Source organism: Macaca mulatta, chromosome 3 (assembly GCF_049350105.2).
Source record: "Macaca mulatta isolate MMU2019108-1 chromosome 3, T2T-MMU8v2.0, whole genome shotgun sequence".
Lineage (NCBI taxonomy): Eukaryota > Metazoa > Chordata > Mammalia > Primates > Cercopithecidae > Macaca > Macaca mulatta.
Window position 1 is genome coordinate 17,394,592 of NC_133408.1, and position 20,926 is coordinate 17,415,517.

At 36.6% G+C, this 20,926-nt stretch overlaps 1 protein-coding gene across 8 annotated transcripts in view; it reads left to right on the forward strand.

Annotated features, from left to right (window-relative positions):
• The window catches only part of LOC114676711 (claudin-17), an 89,843-nt gene that overhangs the window by 57,039 nt on the left and 11,878 nt on the right, over window positions 1-20,926 (forward strand). For 2 of the 8 annotated variants that reach the window (XM_077997919.1, XM_077997916.1), the window contains exon 3: window positions 20,375-20,517. The exons of 5 other annotated variants lie outside the window; for them this stretch is intronic. In XM_077997919.1, coding sequence (XP_077854045.1) covers window positions 20,375-20,517 — 143 coding nt within the window. Of the gene's footprint in view, window positions 1-1,526; window positions 4,215-20,374; window positions 20,518-20,926 lie in introns of those variants that run through there. One more of the 8 variants, XM_077997912.1, reaches the window with a different exon arrangement.

Below are 20,926 nucleotides of genomic sequence, written 5' to 3' on the forward strand. Positions count from 1 at the left end.
CTTTTAACCCTAGAGTCTTGTTCTGATCTCATATAGGAAAAAAGGTATTGGATAAAACTACAGGATTCGTTGGACAAGGGAATGGAAACATATAGACTCGAACTTTCTAGAGTCTAGATGAGAACATTTAAGTCAGAGTCAAGCAGTGGGTCATTCCCTCCATCCAACCATAGTTTATCACAGAACTTTGCCAGCCTGAAACATCTAGGTAGCTATCTCTAGAGAAATACTTTGCTCAGTGGAATTATAGGAATGTCATTCTACCTGGCTGAACAGCTTACTCATGGAGGAACTAGCATGGTGGCTTTAGTCAATTATTTCCAGAAAGTTCCTTATTGTCCTTGGTTTCTAAGAAGAAAACATAAGAGGTTTTCCTAAATACAATTGAGGAAAACTCTGAAAAAAGAAATTAAATTCTGAAATAGCCAGAGGGAGACACCAAACTAATAAAATTAAGGGATTAATATCAATGTAAACCTTTTGTTTCCACAAAACATAAAACACGGGGACATTTTCCATTACATTGATGCTAAATTATGCTATTATTTTATTATGGTAGGCTACATTTCGCTAAGCTCTACCAGCTTGAAAATATAGCAAAAAGGAAGCCTCAAAACTGCGTCAGTCTTCTGTATCACACCATACCATCCTCATGATACCAGACTCATGGAAAGCACTACCTGGATCAAACACTGCCCATGCCATGGCTTTTCCAAAGGGCTTTTATGTGTTCCCAAATGTAGGTCTTCTGGCTGTCACGTTTTTTGCACTCTAGGTTGAATAGGGGCCTAGACTTCTTCGTAACAGGATTACAGTCTTTGCTGCTACCACACAGTTTCACAGTTTATCTCTGACTCTCTTGCTAGCACCCAAGACATTGAGGTCTCTGCATGCTTCTTCTTTGTGGGCTGTTAGCTTCTGGGTCATTACAGTGCTAACAGCTTGTAGCACTTGCTCCTCAGGCTCCCGTGCACCAGCATCCCTTTTACTCTCTGTGACCCAGTGAGCTTCCACGCCACCTCTTCAATAAAGAAACTTATTGGCTGCTCTCTACCACTACTTCTATTGATTCGAGTACCTGTGACCTCAATGTCTTCAGGAAGATTAAGCATTTAACACTGTTACAGAGTATCTTACTCATTGGATCCTCTGAAATCCCTGCCTACGACTACTTGCCCCTCATATCAATACAGCCCTATTTCCTAGCCTCCCATTTTCTATTTTTTTCTGAAACTTCTCTCTCAGGTTTGTAAGGGGAACCAGAAGGACAATGCGTTCAGTTCAAAAGCATAATTTTCTTTGAATAGGTTCAAAAGATATTTTAGATCAAGATAATGTAATTCTTATACTAACAAGGAACAGTTTTATAAAAAAAATAAATGACTCCAAAAGCATGGTCAGGAAGACTCATTCCTTTGCAACACACTTGATAGTGAGCATGAGGTGGCTAATGAAGAGGTTAAATTAAGGCCTTATATGGAGCTACAGTCCCTATGATATTTATCTCTCTCCATTGTACCCAGCAGGACATTGCCCTTCTTCATTAGAGACTGTGGAGCCTGCTTTCCCATCAATGCAGGCCACAGAGAGAAAAGCAAGTGCTGGACACACACGGCTGAACTCTCAGATTTGCAAGACACAGACCTGGAGCCCTCCCAGATGAATAATGAACGCTGCAAGCTATCGTTTTGTCAAGGCTGTTGGAGAAAACAAACCTCCTTAACAATAGCAGAGTCCTGATGCTGAAAGGGAAGTGTCAACAATGCACACACAGCCACAGCACATGTTATCTATAGGACCTTGCATAAGAAGCTGTTGGGTTGGTGCAAAAGTAATTGCTGTTTAGCCATGGAACATAATGTGATTAAATTAAATTAAAAACAATGGCAAAAACCGCAATTACTTTTGCACCAGCCTAATAACATCCCGGCATAGATCAACCTCAGGAAAGAGCAGGGTGGAGCACTTAAAAAAGCATTTGTGTGACCTGGCAAGAGGAAAACTTAGATATAACGTTTTCTACCAATTCAACAATGGGAAGAAACAGCATTTTATATCTGAATCTGTTCTTTTATCCTTACTTTATAATCTTTATTTTGTGTGGTATTAAAAATATTTTACATGTATTATAAAAGAATGGAAGTAGCTGAACGATTATCTTCTTGTAGCACCAGTCCTGAGGTTGAGAGGGAGACTGAGGAGACCTATAGAACTTAAGGGAGGCTTGGCTGGAATGGAAATACGGCAGCTTCATTATTTCAGGAGGCAACAAAATGAAAAACAAAAGAAACGAAAATAATGGGGCTTGCTGAATTTTTTTGTTACTTAGGCTTTCGAATGTTAATTTTAGCCTTTAGGAGGTTGTGTGTGTGTGTGTGTGTGTGTGTGTGCTTATGCATGTATTCGTAGTTTCACTCACTAGGGGTAAACTGGCCTTCCTTTCTTCCTGCTTTTCCTTCCGATGTTTTCTTTAACTTGTGCCGTAAACTAAAATTCACTGTGACTGCCAGGTCTGAAGGCAGAGGGAGCAGTACAAACTGGATAGTTCTAACTTTAATGGAGATGGATAGGAGGAGGAGTCCCAGGCAAAAGTCTCAAACCCAGATGCCTCTAGGGAACAGGCAAACAAGTGAGTGAAGCAACTTCTCTATCAACAGGACCCAGCTCCTACTCCACTCTGGTGAATTATTTTCTGAGATTCTAGGTTTTCTACAAGAGTCAAGATACTTGGATTTTTATCTAAAACTTCTCTTACTGTGAAATGTTGGTTTCTTCTTTTTTAGAAAATGGACTCAGCCAAATAAAATAAATAAATATTTGAGTTCCACGGCCTGCAGTTTTGATCACTTGTCTGGGCCAAGAGCTACTTCCCAGTGGCAACTAATTTTAGGAGAGAGGTGCTAGAGATTGACACAGATGAACTTGAAATAGATGGCATTTTAGTGAGGAGAGTTTGAACTGGAAAGCCAAGGATGCTAGATCCAAAACTAGAGGGTGGGAAGGGGACACTAGAGGACATTTCTGACCTTAAATACACTTTAGCATTCTCCTTTATAACTAACTTACCTCTTTAGTAGGGAAATAAAGAAACACGCGCCTCTCTGCATAACCTGGTGCAAGGAAAAGAGAAGGAGGCCCACCTCAGTCCTTCTTACTGGATCGTTTTCCAGGGGCACATCATTCTGGAGAATAACGTTTGAATAAACTAGAGTGACCCGTGAGTAGCAGTGAAACAGTGCCCCAGGGGTAGAGAAAGAACCACCCAAGTTGAAGGGTACTAAGGAGAAGACAAATTAATAGGTTCAGTGAAAACAAATAATGTTCTTAACCCGTACATTACAAGATGCTGTCTTTGAAGGGAGTGAGAAAATGGACATCAGGATTGCATGTGAAATTCTGTTTGAATGTAGTTTCTGGATTCTAAGGACTTGCACAAGTTTCTAATCAGAGTCCTTTCAAGAACTGTTGTGAGTAGATAAGTAGATTGATACACAGATAAACATAGGCAGAGACAGAGAGACATGGATAGAACATGATCCATTTGTTATTGCCAGGAAAAAGAAAATTATTCCCTTTCACAGAATGTTGTCATAACTAGACATATTTCTCTATTATGTCTCGCACATACCCTTTCATAAGAAGTATGGATGAAACTGACAGCCATCATTCTTCGAGTTGATGAATAGATATAATTAGAATGTGTGTGTGTGATTTATTGTGCAATGTAAAGCCAACTTGGAGGTAGCTCAGAGTTGTAATTTCTTGGGAGAGTAGGTTTTTCTGACTCATGAATACCTAGAGCTTGGTATTAGGTATAAGGTCCAGTAAACCTTTATTGATTTGGTTTATGCTGTCGCTACAACTGCTGACTCTAAAAGATCAATCAACTGCTCAAGACACAGCACCTAACATGGTGATTTATGGACATTTTTAGTGCTTAGTAGAACCACTCATTAAATCTGCTTCTAGTAAACTGTTAATTCATTATATTTTCAAATAAAATAGTAAAGCTGTTTTACCTGTTTTTGATTGCCAAAGAAATAAATGTTTCATCATAACTATTTTCAAAAAGATAGAAAAGATGTTAAAAGAAATCTAATACTAAACACAAACCCTTCACTGAGTGGTAATCTTACTCAGCTGTTGAACTTTTCATTTTTTTTTTCTTGTTGGAACAATTATTAAAAATCTGCAATAAATGTATTTATGAAAAACTTTTCCCATCATTGAACAATTTTAGGATAAATCAATAGATAGGTACTTATAAGAGTGTATATACTTGTCTTTTTAAACATTTTGCCAAATTATTCTCTGCAACTTTGTACTAGCTTTACTCCAACCAGAATTATATAAAGACTGCCCTAAATTAGACATTTAAATTTACATTTTTGGAAGATCTAATTATTAAAATATACTTAGTAAGATAATAAATCATATCATAGTTTTAAAAACAGAAGTAATTAGCATGGTTTTGCAATCACATTCTTTTCATTGCTAACGTTTAGTTATAGGACTATCTTTCAATACCTGTTTTTGATGACACATATAAGCATAGGTATGTTTTAAAGAAGAAAAATATGCAGCATTAACTTCAACTTGTCTTTTGTGATTTACATATAACATTTTAGGCTAAAGCCAAATGCAGAATTTCCAGAGTAACGAACTTACAAGAGTTCAAGAAGACTCAAATGTCTGTTTGTTTTGAAAGCCATTATCACATTACTATTTTTAAACCTATTGTGCTCACCTGAGGCTCATTTGCAGACCAAAGATGTCAGTGCTCTCTAACTTAATCAGTGAAAAGAAAATAATTACTATTGTTATGCCAGAGGCTTGAATAAGATTTTTTTTTAAGTCTCATTTTCTTTCACACAAATTGAAAATTAGACTTCACACAATAATTAGTTTATTTTATATCATGGACTTTCATTATATCTAAAGAAAATGGGATCTCTCAATTCTTTGAAATATTAAAGTAAATATTATCTAGTCAGAGAACAAAATGTTCCTGAGACTCCTATTCTTCAATATGTTAAGTTATGATCAAAGAGCTCAGATTAGAATTAAATGGCAAAATAGCACAGCAAGAAGCAGATCTTGCTTCATTACTAGACTCTGGCACAGAAATCAGTAGCCTCAATTCCTTTTAGTGCAACAAGTCTTTGTGATGTTCTTACTGGGTGCCAAGTAGTCCCTAGGCTCCAAGAAAGCAAGAATTCATACCAGATCCCCACACTAGGACCATACGTTGTCTAGGGAGAAAGCCTACTCTAAAAATCAACCGGCAAAGCAATAGAATGTGAACAAAGTTGATTTGGTGGAATGAACAGGTGGGAGCTCAGAGGAGGAACAAGTTGCTCAGCCTGAGATTGAAGAGTGCTTCCTATAATATATGGCACTCTGGCCAAATCTTGAAGTATCTTGTTCCAACAAAGTTAACCTGAGCATGGGTGAAGAATTAAAGACAGAAAGATATCTAGGAGCTAGGCCATAAGGAGCAATGCAGTCTCAGGAATTGAATGGTTGAGTCTAAGCTTTCCAGAGACAAGGTTACTAGGCAGGTTATGAGGCATAATGGATACTGTCTGGAGAGACTGAAGGGCAAGAAGGGAATAACAAGATTGACTTGATGTTGAATCAATTACTCAGTGTGTTGGCTATTTTTAAGATTACTTTCATGACAGGTTGTAGAGATAGGAAGAAAATACCTGAATTTGGCATTTAAATACTATTGTTATGGGGAAAGAGGACTATTTGTAAATAGTTTCAACACTTTAGTGAACATAAGATTCATCTGAGATTTTTTAATGTATAAACTAAGACCCGGATATTATGATTCACCACATTCTGAGTGAGGCTTAGATATTTGGTGTCTAACAAATCGCTAGAGAGTGGTTTTGCAGTCCACACTGCTAGGGACGAGAGTCAGAATCTCACAGGTCTCGGCTACTGGAGAGAATAAGGACAAAAATGATTAGGGACAGAAAATTTCCTCCAGAATCTCCAAAGTCAACACATTAGTACTTCAAGAATTCCCAACGCCTGCCATCCCCCTCAAAGATTATGGACATCAATTTCAAATAGAAAGACTCAGTGTTCAGGTAAGGAGGCAAAATTAATCAATTTATAATTGTATATTTTGTATTTTAATATTTCTATCTAATCATTTGTTTGAATAAAAAGACTACTTATTTGATTACAACATCAGCAAATTGAAATATGTATGTATTTCCCAAGAATAGTTATATTTCAGCCTAGATTCACCACTTTTATATTCTAATACTATGAATAAATAGATTAAAAATTAGCATTTTTAAACCTAAAACACATGCCCGTGACCCTGAAGCAGATACAATGTATAATACCACAACTCATATTTTCTACATATAAATTAAATAATATACAATCATAAAAAAGGGTCTGTGGAAAGATACCAGCATAAACAACCAAAAATAAAGATGAGATGGTTCTGTAGAAAAGAGTATTATTGAAATGAATGGATCAGAAAGAATATCAAAGAAAACCAAATCCAGAAGTGGCATTTATAATACAGAATTAATGAAGCACAATTGTTCTCAAATTGGAAATGTCAATGCCGACGTCTTATTTTCCAGCACAGACAGAAATTTTTAGAAATACCGTCACCACCTACTGCAAATGCCACTACTGCATAAGCTCCTGTGGGAACCGGATCAGGCTTTGCACGAAGTCGACTGCAGAGAAAGAAGAGGTCAGTGAGATCAGAAAACTGTTATGAAAAACAAACTGCACAAAGTTTCAAGAAATGAAGTTTTCTAGTCAATAAAAAAAGATCAGGTACACATTTTGAAAGTTCTTATTAATTTATTTTTCTAATTTTAGCTTTAAGTAGACAACTAGTGCCAATTTTCTTGCTCCTCCTCTTTCAATGGCTACTATTTCCTCTCCGTCAATCAGAGGAGCTGGCGTTCAGCCAACTGTAGGCTTCCAGCCCAGCTACACAGCTAAAGAAATCCTGAAAAGAAAAATGTATTTCCCAACCTAAGTCAGTTTCTCTCAGTGGGATTCATTGTAAGAGTAGGTATTTTGATGTATAGCTCATTATATTTGCCAGTTCATTAGGACAGAAAAGTATATAAAACATACTAATAGAAAGAAAATTGGTCTAAGGAAATTAAACCAGATGCTAGTAGATATTGATATGGAGTCTGCAGAGCTGGGAGGAATCAGGACTGTAGTGAACATTAGCTGCCTGCGTTGTGTACACTCTGGATGGATTTCTATTTCTAGAGGTACTGCCTCTACAAAAGCTTAAGCTGTTCCTCCTGCCTAGAGCTTCCTTGTTGTGTGCCAGTAGAGCCAAGAAAGGGCCATGTGCACAGACAGATTATCTCTCTGTAGACTGTGGATATGAAGATGAATGCCCTACAGACTGGGAAATAATGATTCAATTTATTTCTACAAGAGGCAGGGCTTTGACAAGAGTCCCCAGTGCTCTGGTTCTCGGTCTGTTTCTGAGCCTTGCTCTGTAGACGTAGCTTCCCTTTCATTCTGTGAATTATGTGATGATAACTTCATTGGAATCTTTTTCTTGCGACCAAAGAAACCTGACAAAATGAGGGTACCTAGCTTTAGAGGAGGTGGGAGAAGGTCAGAGAAAGGATGATGGTGAATTGAGGATGAGGTGAAAACAGCCTCTATTTTGATTCATCAGACAGGTCTGTGCTTACCCAGGTCATATTTTTTACCATGTATTTAGAATATGACTCCTGGATTGTAGGAGATAAGCTCACTTTTTTCAATGTTAATGCTAAAGTCACTTCCCCAGGGAAGCTTTCCTTAGCCTCCCAACCTAAAATTTCAATCCCTGCCACTTGATTTGTCCTCTCTGTTTTTTTGGTTTTTTGGGTTTTTTTTTTATCTCTTTCGAATTTTTATCTAGCTAATATGTTATATATTTCAGTAATTTACCTTGTTGATCGTCTATTGCTTGAGTAAACTTCCATGAGGGCAGGGGTTTTTGCCTTTTGTAAATTACAATATCCCCAAGGCCTAGAATATTACAGACCCTCAGTAATGTTCATCAAATGGTTATATGAATAAATTTGCCTTTTTCATAATCTTTTAAAAAATTTCAACCTTGATTTTAGATATGGAGGGTATATGTGCAAGTTAGTTACATACATATATTGCACCCAGGTAGTGAGCATAGTACGCCATAGTTTTCAACACACACCCCCCTCCCTCCCTCTTCTCTCTCATAGACTGCAGTGTCTATTGTTCCCACGTTTACCTCCATGTGTGCTCAATGTTAGTTCTCACTTGTAAGTGAGAAAATGCAGTATTTGGTTTTCTGTTCCTTTGTTAATTCGCTTAAGATTATGGCTTCCAGCTCTATCCATGTTGCTGCAAAGGACATGATCTCATTCTTTTTATGGCTACATAGTATTCCATGGTGTATATGTACCACATTGTCTTATCCAATCTACCATTGATGAACACTTAGGTTGGTTTCATGTCTTTTGCTATGGCAAATAACACAACAATGAACCAACAAGGGCATGTGGTGTTTTTTTGGTATAATGATCTATTTTTGGGGGGTGTATATACACCCAGTAATGGGATTGTTGGGTTGAATGACAGCTGTTTTAAGTGATTTAAGAAATCTCCAAACTGCTTTCCAGAGTAGCTGAACTAATTTACATCTCCAAAAGCAGTGCAAAAGCATTCCCTTTTCTCCACAGCCTCACCAGCATCTGCTGTTTTTTGTCTTTTTTATCATAGCCATTTTGCCTGGTGTGCGACAGTATCTCATGATGGTTTTAATTTGCATTTCTCTGATGATTAGTGATGTTGAGCCCTTTTTCCTATTTGGATGCCTTTTCTTTCTTTCCCTTTCCTGATTGCTCTGACTCGGACTTCTCTTTTTCATATGCTTGCCCCATATTTCCAGGGCTCCCTGAAAATGTTATATGAAATAGGTAATCTCACAGAATACTGTGATTAATACTCGTCGAAAGCTAGTGACTTTTCAGTCTAACAATTTTGTCATGATACATGATTAGTCTTTGTCATGGCATGTGTTCATCAAAATGATCCAAGATATTGATTAAAGAACATCAGCTTCTAGATTCCACCTGAGACCTACCTATTGAATAAGAATCCTTTGATTTGAACTCAAAGTATAATAATAATAATAATAATAATAATAATAATAAAGAATCCTTTGATTTTGGACTCAGAAATATGCACATTAACAGATTTTTCCATAGAAATCAGATACATGCTATACCTAGAGAAACATTTACAGAAATATACAATGAAAGAATCTTAAAATCCTATGTGCTACCCTATCAGAGAGCAAGTTGTTCGTATGTACAAATGAAATCTTATTTTTGTTGGGAACTTTAGACTCAAGAAATAACAAATAAAATCAACATTGACTTTTATTAACTGTCATATGGAGAGGAGAGTTTATTCAGATTTTACCTATAATTGAAATAGAAGATAATGAGTGAAAAAAGGCATAAAAATTTTTATGAAGATATTTCGTTTGGCTATCGAGAAAAATAAAGCAGTAGGCCAGAATACTTAAAATAAATTAAATCAATAGTTGAGCCCAAAAGAAAAAAAAATATTTACTATTTCCACAAAAAGATATTCTTTAGAATTTAAAAACAGGGATGAAATTAAAGGTAGAAAATAGGTAAAGCAAAAGGAAAAGTGAGAAAAAGATAGACAAGAATTAAGAAGATACTAAATTAAATCTGAGAGAGGATATAAAGGTAGATTTAAGCTCTTGAACTGAAGGGAAGCTGCCTGAAATAGTGTTCCCAGAAGAAAGCCGGGTAAAGGTTAGGGTAATTTTCTCATTGTGGCATGCTTCATACCATCAGATGACAGAACAGAAGAGTAGAGAACAGAGGAAGGCTTTGTACCTGAACTTACTGGTGCAGCTGCAAAGTTCTTCAAATATATCCATATTCTAATATTAATATATGCCTCTTTTATTAAGAATAATTATAATTTTATGCCCAGTTTAAGTAAATCCTGACCAACAAGTTATTTCCTCAATAGAAACTAAAATAACTAATTGACAGAGCCTAGTCACTTTACCTCTTGCATTTGCTTTCAATTCTATCTTCAAATCTTGCACAGTCTTCTGTAGAGAAAAGGGGAATGTCAGGGCCAAGATGGCTAAAGGGTAGTCATCCTGTCTTACAATTAAGGATGCTGCTTTTCTGGTTCATGGACCCAAAGGGAAAAATATTTCAGTTTAACAGGACAGCATATTGGGGGAGATATGGGGCCAGATGGTTAGATTTTTACAGCTTGCCAAAGAGAAATAAATGTCTTTTCCCTACAGTTTCCCTTCAGTAGGCAAACTGTAACTGTCTGTTTATGCTGAAGAATAGGACAACACCTCCTGCCTGAGGTACTAGATTTTGGACATCAAGAAGTTTATTAGTTCAGTTTAACTCAAATGCATTCAACATACAACTTTCTGTGTGCCAGATACTTCTCTGGGTTTATGAGGCATAAAACAAATTAGAAGACGTAAATCTCTGCCTTGAAGCACTTTATAAAACGGTATGAGAAATAAAATGTGTATATGAATACTTATACATCAAAAGATACTATAAGTCTCACTATCAAAGTCATCCAGACTACATAAGTTTGACAGAGATTGTGTTTGTATTATTTACAGGAAGGTGCTGAACTGGTTGGGAAACAGAAATATTTAAGACAGGTTGAGAAGTTGGAGGAACTGTTTTCCTTCTTTGAAGGGTTCAAGGGCTAATATATTTCTTTTTTTTTTCTTTTTTAAATTATACTTTAAGTTCTGGGGTACATGTGCAGAATGTGCAGTTTTGTTACATAGGTATACATGTGCCATGGTGGTTTGCTGCACCCATCAACATGTCACCTACATTAGGTATTTCTCCTAATGCTGTCCCTCCCCTAGCCCCCCACCACCTGACAGGCCCCAGTGTGTGATGTTCCCCTCTCTGTGTCCATGTTTTCTCATTGTTCACCTCCCACTTATAAGTGAGAACATGCAGTGTTTGGTTTTCTGTTCATGTGTTAGTTTGCTGAGAATGATGGTTTGAAATTCATTCATGTCCCTGCACAGTATTCCATGGTGTGTATGTGCCACATTTTCTTTATTGAGTCTATCATTGATGGACATTTGGGTTGGTTTCAAGTCTTTGCTATTGTGAACAGTGCCACAATAAACATACGTGCGCATGTGTCTTTCTAGTAGAATGATTTATAATCCTTTGGGTATATGCCCAGTAATGGGATTGCTGGGTCAAATGGTATTTCTAGTTCTAGATCCTTGAGGAATCACCACACTGTCTTCCACAATGGTTGAACCAATTTACACTCCCACCAACATTGTAAAAGCATTCCTATTTCTCCACATCCTCTCCAGCATCTGTTTGTTTCCTAACTTTTTAATGATCGCCATTCTAACTGGAATGAGATGGTATTGCATTGTGGTTTTGATTTACATTTCTCTAATGACCAGTGATGATGAGCATTTTTTCATATGTTTGTTGGCTGCATAAATGTCTTCTTTTGAGAAGTGTCTGTTCATATCCTTTGCCCACTTTTTGATGGTTTTTTTTTTCTTGTAAATTTGTTTAAGTTCTTTGTAGATTATGGATATTAGCCCTTTGTCAGATGGACAGATTGCAAAAATTTTCTCCCATTCTGTATGTTGCCTGTTCACTCTGCTGATAGTGTTTTTTGCTGTGCAGAAGCTCCCTAATTTAGTTATATCCCATTTGTCAATTTTGGCTTTTATTGCCATTGATTTTGGTGTTTTAGACATGAAGTCTTTGCCCATGCCTATGTCCTGAATGCTATTGCCCAGGTTTTCTTCTAGGATTTTTATGATTTTAGGTCTCATGTTTAAGTTTTTAATCCATCTTGAGTTGATTTTTGTATAAGGTGTAAGGAAGGGGTCCAGTTTCAGTTTTCTGCATAGGCTAACCAGTATTCCCAACACCATTTATTAAATAGGGATTCTTTTCTCCATTGCTTGTTTGTGTCAGGTTTGTCAAAGATCAGATGGTTGTAAATGTGTGGAGTTATTTCTGAGGCTTCTGTTCTGTTCCATTGGTCTATACGTCTGTTTTGGTACCAGTACCATGCTGTTTCAGTTACTGTGGGCTAATATATTTCAAAGAGTTATCAGAGCCAAAGACAAAAATCTACATCATCTGGTTAGCCACAATCTATCTTGGTAAATAGGTTAGGTAGCAAGTCAAATAAAAATCAAAGTAAACAACTGCTTTACAAAAATAATCAAAGGAAAGTGAATTTGGATGACTTAACCAAAAGTTCTTACCTAAGACAGCATGAAAAAGTTTAAAGACTGATTTTTGTAGGATAAACTTGCCAATGAAAATAATCAAAGTATATTAAATTAAAATTTCTTCTGCCATGAACATTGAGGATCTTCTGTTCATATTGTTTATTTTTTTCTTTAGGCAACATTAATGTTCTTGAATATATTTAACATATCAATAAATATTTTAACTTTTATATATTGTATTTGATGTGAAAGGGGCCAGTAGTTTGTCACTGATTTAAAATACTGAATTAAAATGATAGCATAAAATAATATATATTTACTGTAAACATTTTTTTAAACTCCATACCTGGAAAGATGCATTCATTCACCCAATTATTCCTAGTTTTGGCTTTTTTAAAGTGAATAAAAAATTCATATACATTTAAAGCAACCTGCATATAAAATGATTGAGAAATTTTATGTTGATGCTGTTGTTTTCTCAAATTTTTACAGTTTTCATTTTGAATCCCACATCCAATTCATCAGTGTTTCTTTGCAACTCCCCTTTATAAAGAGTTTTGAAACATTTATTTTAGTTTTCATAGAAATAATTCTCATTCTCAAGTTTCACTGGATTGCATGATGTTTAGCTAAATTACATTAGTATAATAAATAGGTTGGTAGATAAAAGTGCAACTAACTCTTGGTGAGCAACAAATAAAGGTGAAAGCTGCTATGTCACAGTGAACCAGTGAGGAGTTTTCCAGCTAATCAAATATTTTACTGAGCTAATGCAGATTACATTACTACAATATTATAGAAAACTCATTATCAGGTCCTGCGTTCAATATTTATTGTTGGTATTTCACAATCAACCAAATTTTCCTACTCTGTGTTGATTTTACTTGTTGATTCTCGGAGGACAATAATATTCTCTTATTTCTAAGTTCTCCAAAAAATACCTGCTCCATGACAATATAAAGAATGGAAAGCTTTTATTTGTTCCAAGACAATCATTTTCAATGCATTATCATTTTTTGTTTTCCTAGGTTTATTTAAAATTCAAATTTAACTGGGTTTTCAAATTGCCAGAATTTGTTTGCTAATGCTGGCCATCCTATCAGTAAGGCACATAATGAAATCTAAAGTGGTCTAGTGTCACTAGAGAGCTAAACCTGGGATGGTAGGTAAGAATCCATACCTGAAAGGCCTTGAATATCATAGTAATAATTTTAAAAGCAACTAAAAGAATAGCACCAATCCTGTTTCTAGTAGAAGCAGAAACGTAGGAAAGAAGTAACACACCTGGAAGAATGAGTTTTATTTTGTTCTTTCAGGTATTGGCAATGGATGTTTTGTGAATATCATTATGCAACTTAAATGTTCTTTATTTGTCAAAGGGTAGGCACAGGATTGCCTCACATACCTCCAGGGTATGTGTGAAATGAATCAGTTGTCCTTGGAAAACCAATGGCAGGTATATTAGCATAGAGCATATTTTACTCTCCTTTCTGTAGGTATTGATGATCCAATTTGTAGATTAAGTGCACTCCTAATGTACTTCATTTCCTTCAGTCATTTGACATGATTATCAACCTTCGCTAATGCACAGATAGGAAGAGAAATGACAATAAAAATCAAATCAGTCCAGTTCAGTAAGACTATTGAATAACTTGTCTATGACAGACACTGTGTTAGACTGAGGAAATGCAAGATTGAGTACAAAAATTCCTGAATTGAAGGATTGCACTGTGTGGTGTAGAAGCTCAAAATTATTTATTGCAAACTACAGTGAAAACATTTTATGATAAAGACTATTATCATATGTATATATGTGTATGTATGTATGTATGCATATATATATTCCTATATGTGTACTTTAATTTTAATGGAAACAAGAATTGCGCTTTCCTTGTTCTGATTAAGTTAAGCATGCAGCCAACCAACAAGTATTATAGAATTGCCTCTGAGGAATTTTTAATGACTAGTATAAAATATGGTCTGAAAGGCTAACTATGTACTGTAATTTTTAACTGCCATGGAGTGAGACAAGAAAGTGGTTAGAGTGCTCTAGGTTCCTCCTGGAAGAATTCAAGAAGTATGTTGATTTAATGAATAGACATGATTTAAGTAGTATGGTAAAATGAAAGGAATAGGTACTTTTGCCTAGAAGGAAGAATATGAATAAAATTCAGGGAGATGAAGGCACAAGCAGATGAAAAAAAAAAAGTATTCCGGCTAGGCAAGTATATAGAACTCATCTGGGGTGAATAATAAAGCAGACTAGACAGACTGGGTAAGACAAAAATGTGAACGAGCATGAGAGTAGGGAGAGAATTTTAACGTTAAGGAAGTTGAAAATAGGTTTTTAGTTTTTTTTTTTTTTAAAGAAATCCATGTTAGTTATATATTATAAATTCTCCCAAACTGAGCTGCTTAAAGCAATACTTATGTGTCATCTCAGCATTTTTGTGGGTGGGGAATCTGCGAGGGACTTAGCCGGATGGTTCTGGCTCAGGGCATCTTAGGCTGTAACCAAGCCAGAAGCTAGGGTTGCTGTCTCATTGCAAAGCTTGTCTGGGGTTGAAAGGTCTGCTTCCAAGCTCTCTCAGATGGTTGTTGAGAGACCTCTGTGACTTGATAGGAAGCTATCTGAGTGTCTTCACTAGGTAGTAGCTGACTTCCCCCAGAGGAAGCAGTGACAGAGAGATGGAGGTGGAGAAGGAGGGAGGGAACAAGAGTACACCCAGGAAGGAAACAACAGTCTTTTATTATCTAATCTCATGAGCACACCATCACTTCTGTTACACACTGTTGGTTACACAGAACAAACCCGATCCAACGAGGACAAAGTCGACACGAGTACAACTCTTAGAAGGTGATGATCGAAGTCCCCCTCTGGGCCTAAACAGTGTGTTCAGTTACTTTTTAATTGTGTGTATGTGTGACAGAGAGAGAGAGAGAGAGAGAGAGAGAGAGCCTGCTCACAAAATAGATTTAAAGTGGTGAATCCAGAATGCAGAAGATAAGGTAGTAGCCTGTTGTAAAAAATAATGACCTGTAAAGACCGATTAAAGAGCAAATGTAAGAACAAGTCCATATTAATAAACCTAATGCATAAGTCGGTAAATCCTATTTTTAACTTGCAAGGTCACAAACTCTGGAAAGAGATTGCGCATATTTTCTTTCAGTGCTTTATTTCATCAGGACCATGAATGTAGGTATCCCTGCACTTAGGCTAAATTTATACATACTCTTTCTGATTTCATCTGGTTTTTGCTTTTTGGGTTTTTTTCCCACAGGTTTCTGTTTCAGTGATTCTCACACCAGCTAAAAGTTTCTCGTAGGCTCCTGGAGCAGTCTTTTGAAAGTCCACATTGCCTTTTATTTACTGTATTTAGCCTAGGAGCATTTTTTTTTTTATACTCCTCAGAGCTTTGAAAGCAACTGGTTTTTCTCCCCAGAGGAAATTTGAACAGTTCACCATAGTTGGTAAAATAGCTCAATTCTTCTTTCTTCCAGAAGATGAAACCAAAGATGAAAGGCTGTGATTTTTTTTAAACCGTGTTTCAGTGAGGGCTCCCCCACCACCTAAAGATCAACCATATGAAAAACAGAAAGTTCTTCAGCACAAGGATGATTCCTCAATAAAGAGCAAACGAAAAGTGCCGGGGAATTAGAGACAGGGACATGTCCACAGTGGGATAAATACATTCTCAAGAAAAAAACAAAAAACAAAAAACAAAACAGTATCCAGCAGCTGATCAAATTCAGTAAAATGTAAAAGAATAGGCATAGAGTTATGGATACAGCTTTAAAATCTCCCCTGAGCATGAAGCATGTGGCTTAAGAACAGAGGTCCATATACTTTCTAGCTTTCAGTGATCTTTGGTGAGCAAATCTGAGCTAACCTAATTACTTCAGCAGAATTCCAAACTGAAGTATGATTACAGAGTTAAGCAGGCATTAGCAGTGAAAATTTAATTTATGTGTCAATTTGTTACATAACTACAGATTAGTTTAGGTGCAATCTTAGCGATATTTTTGTCTCTCTGGTGTATTGGGAGCTATAGTCACAAGATCTACTTTCATGAATAAAACATCACTGGGTCTATTCCAATGTCAGTTGGGGTAACTAAAGCAAAAATTGCCTCTGGGACAAAAGATGGCATTGAAGTGAAGACACCGTCACCTTGGGCTGTGGTGTCACATACAACTATAGGGCATAGAAAAGAAAAACTCTCATTAAGGTCATTTTTCAAATGTCACAGTAGCTACTCATAAGCCCAGAAACAAGAATCGATTCACCAATGTATGCTTTATATACCAACAGTTCAACCTTAAAGTCATTTCTCACACAACTAACAGAGGTGTGTGTGCAGACACACACACACACACACACACACACTTTTCAAACAGCATATCAAAACGGAAAAAAAAAGAATAATCATCCAAACTGAAAATTTAAAGTTCCAAATATGATTCAATGAAATGATAATAAGACAAAAATAGAATATAAGTATTCCAAAGGTTGGGATTGATTGGCTTCAAACATTTGTATTCAAAATTACAACAATGGGTGATTTTTTTTCCAATAGTCTTTCCTTCTTTCATTGGTTTATTCACAGATGTCTAGCATACATTTCATTTGGTTTTATTTGGTGTAATGAATATTTACGTATCTTGCATTAAACAAGGAAATTGTTTTTCTACGCGAAACCAACTACATTCTGTTAGTCACATCATACTTACATAACCAATTAAACAAAATTCAAGGATTTAACAAATTAATTCCCCCAATATCTAAATGTCGATTACAAACTCATTTAATTCAATTCTTCTTGGACATCTGTTGTCGGTTGAACTGTGTCCCCCGAAAAGATATGCAGAAGAACTAAACCTAGCACTTAACCTTTGCCGATGTAAACCAGTTAAAATGAGGTCATACGTGATCAGGTGAGTGGCAATCCAATTACCAGTGTCTTTATAAGGGGAGGGAGATTTGGAGAAACACAAGCACACACAGAGGGAAGAAGTCATGTGAAGCCAGGGGCAGAAACTGGAGTGATGCAGCTATAAGCCAAGGAGTGTAGCAACCACTTGAAGCTGGGAGCAGCAAAGAAGGGTTCCTTTCTACAGCCTTCCCAGGAAGCCAGCATGGCCCTGCTGGCACTTGGATTTCAGACTTTTCGTCTCCAAAACTGTAAGAAAATAAAGTTCTCTTATTTTAAGTTACACAGTGTGCAGGAATTTGTTAAGGCAGCCCTAGGAAACAAATACACATTGTTTCCAAAGAGAAATAGGAATTAATTAGTATCCCTGTTTCCCTTTATGTAGTTTCTTTTACTCTGATGACTTCAAGATTGACTCTTCATCTTTGGTTTCCAGAAGCTTAGGAGTGAAGTATCTAAGTTTGATTTGTTTAGTATTCATCCTGATCAATTTGCTTTAAAATTCGTGGATTGGTGGCTTGTTGTCTTTAATTTTGGAAAAATTTTGGCCATTATTTCTTTAATATTTTTGAAATCTAATATTCTAATATCCCTGTCTTCTCTTTCTGTTTGTTTCTCTTTTTCTTATTGTGTTTCAGTTTGATTAATTTCTATTGCTCTATCTTCAAATTTACTTATTCCCCCTTCAGTGCTATCCAATTGGCAGAATAACCCATCAAAGAGATTCATCTTGGATACCATGTATTTTGTTTCTAGCATTTTTATGTGACTGTTATCTGTGTGCTGAAATTCTCCAGGGTCTGTGCATTTTGTCTACTTTTCTACTAGATCCCTTAACATTTCAGTTGTTAAAGTTACCATCTGATAGTTTCAATATCTCCGAGTCTGATTTTTTGTATCTGTGTATGTGTGTGTGTTCTAATCTTTTATCCAGTACCAAATTTTATGTGTAGAATATCGGTAGAGACTGAGGCAAATAGTATTTATGCCTAGGAAAAGGCATGAGTGTATGTCTTTCAGTCACCTTGAGGTTTATGCTTGTGCATGTATGTGCATGTATGCATGCATGCATGTGTGTAGGGGTGGGGATGGATGGGGAGGGGAGTTTGAGTCCGTCTATTCAGGAATGAGAGGGGTTTCAATTTCTCATTGCCATCATTGCCTTCAGTGCATCACACACTTCATAGTCCTCTTGCAGGGGGCCGCGGTTGCCACCTACTTAAATTAGGACCCAGTGTGCTGGAGGGTTTTTCTCAGGGTTCCTTTTCTCTCTGAGCTTTCAGAAGTTCCTGCATGCTTGCAGAACACAGGGTCTCTCTCCGTGCTCTTGCCTCTTTCCTCAATGACAGACCACATATTGTGATCTGGAGCTAGCCTTGCAGTGGAAACAGGGTAATTCTTGATTTTCCCGGTCTACCTTATGCACCCGGGTCTTGGATGTATGTTTTAAAAAATTGTTCTTGCTCCTCCTCTCCATGGCAGCCAAATTCTTTCTTATATCTATGGTAGGTATGGGGAAAGAGAAACTTTTCTGTCCCTTCCTCAGAGGTAGCAGAATTCTGCTTAGTATTCCTTGTAGGATCTCGGTCCTATGAGGGTTTCCTGCCTTCTAGCAGTTTTTACTTCTCCTTGCACAAAAGCAGTGGCTCTTTCCTTCGGCCATGGGAACAGGAGTGTTTCATGTCTTTTCCTACAAGAGAAGGGTCTAGAGGAGCAAGCAGTGTTTCCTGTCTCCTCCAGTGGCAGCCAATCACCTCCTGTATGCCTGTGCTACCAAAGGAGGTCTCTTCTGCCTTATCCTAATCTTGAGCACTGGGTGGAAGCCCTTGATAAGAGCTTGCAAGTAGATACTAACTCCCCTTGTGCCTGCCGCTCCCAGCTACACCAAAGGGAGACTCTAGCCCACTCTTGGCCTTTAGGAATTTCTTAAAATTTGAGCTGATTGCTTCTTACTGGTTTCTGTGTGGTCCCTTCTTCCTACTGCGCCCTTGAAAAGGTAAAGCAGGTCATGTGTCCATATTCCCTCGGAATGGTGCCACTCTTTGGAATTTCATTCATTTTGTTGCCATGGGATGGACCTCACTAATCTGGTAATCTAAAAATAAAATAGGCATTATTTTGTAAGTGATCCAGCTTTTTCTTATGTCAGATCAGGAGCTCCATTCTCTTCAGGTTTTCTGTATCCTTAGGGGAAGCAGAACTCAGAGAGTATTTCACAACTATAGCATTCTGATGCACATTCTTGGTTAAAAACCACTTTTAATGCAATACTTGGTTATTGAAATAGAGACATTAAAAATAGCTTAACATCCCTCAAAAATATATAAAAAGTCTATGGGGAAATATTAGAAAGTATAATAATTCTCTGTAGGATAGATGACAGGCTTCCTTAGAAATTCTTTCTAGAAAAGGTAAAATTTAAATTTGGTCTCAAAGGATTTAAAGAGGTTATTAGGCAGAATAATTTTGATGCACAACCATGCTTAAGAATTATTGAACTATATTCATGAATAAAGTGCATAAAGAGTTGTTATAAAGAGAGTGTGACACAGTTATTTATAACATCAAAAATCTGGAAAATACTCAAATGTCTGACAATGTAAGAGGCTCTTTAAATAAATTATAACACATTTATAAAATGGAATGCCATGTAGTTCTATGTGAAAAAAAGTGATTGATTTTTAAGTTTGAAAAAATACTTTATAAAAATACATACAAGAAAATTTAATTTATGTATATATGTATGTATACGCAGGCACACACATATGTAAAGCAAGAGAGATGCAAAATTGAATTTTTTCTGTTATTGATATTTTAACCTTTTTAATTTAAATTTTTCTTTATTGATTGCTCATATTTTAAAAATGTTTCTATTTGTCTTTAGTCTTGATACCTAGAAAATAAAAGGCATTAAAATAGGTGAGATTAGAATAGAGAAAAAGTATAGCCAGAGATAAGATTACTGTGTGCGCGCACACACACACACACACACACACACACAAAAATGGTGCTTTGAGTTCCATACCTAATGCTAAAAATGATTTTAGCTCTAAGCTAAATTTGGCTCAAAATCTACACACTTTGTTCCGAGCTTTCCAGCAATCACTGAAGAGATGTAATCATGTTGTACAATTCACAGTGTTCAGAAGACAGAAAAAAAATAGACTTCCAAGAAGAAACATACTTATTCTTGGTATGAGGATTGGAGAAAAATTTCTGGGTCCTTATGAACAGAAGACAACAGCTAATGAAGTGTGCCGCATCCTCAACATCACTCTGGTGGTAAAGAAAGACATGATTTGCATAACTCTATTTCTTTGGAAGTTATTTGCATGAGAAAAACGTGTCATGGAGATGGGGATAGCAGTTTCAGGTGGATAACATAAAATGGCCCAGATGAGTTCTGAGTTCCTTTCTGTTCTGGCTTACACAACAGGTTGAGTTTTAAAGCATAAAGGAGTAGACATATCTGCCTGGTATTTGTACATCCACAGTGTTTCTCTTGCTTCAGCTTTGGCAAAACACTGATGACAAGTTTTAGATCCTATTCTGATATAAGAACCAAAAATGCAGCTATCCCATACTGACCTCTCCTGAGTGGCGAGGAATGTGATGCAAACAGATGCTTAATCAGAAGTCACTCTGATCCTACAAGCAGGAATCCTAGGAACCCGAAAACAGAGTCAAAGTC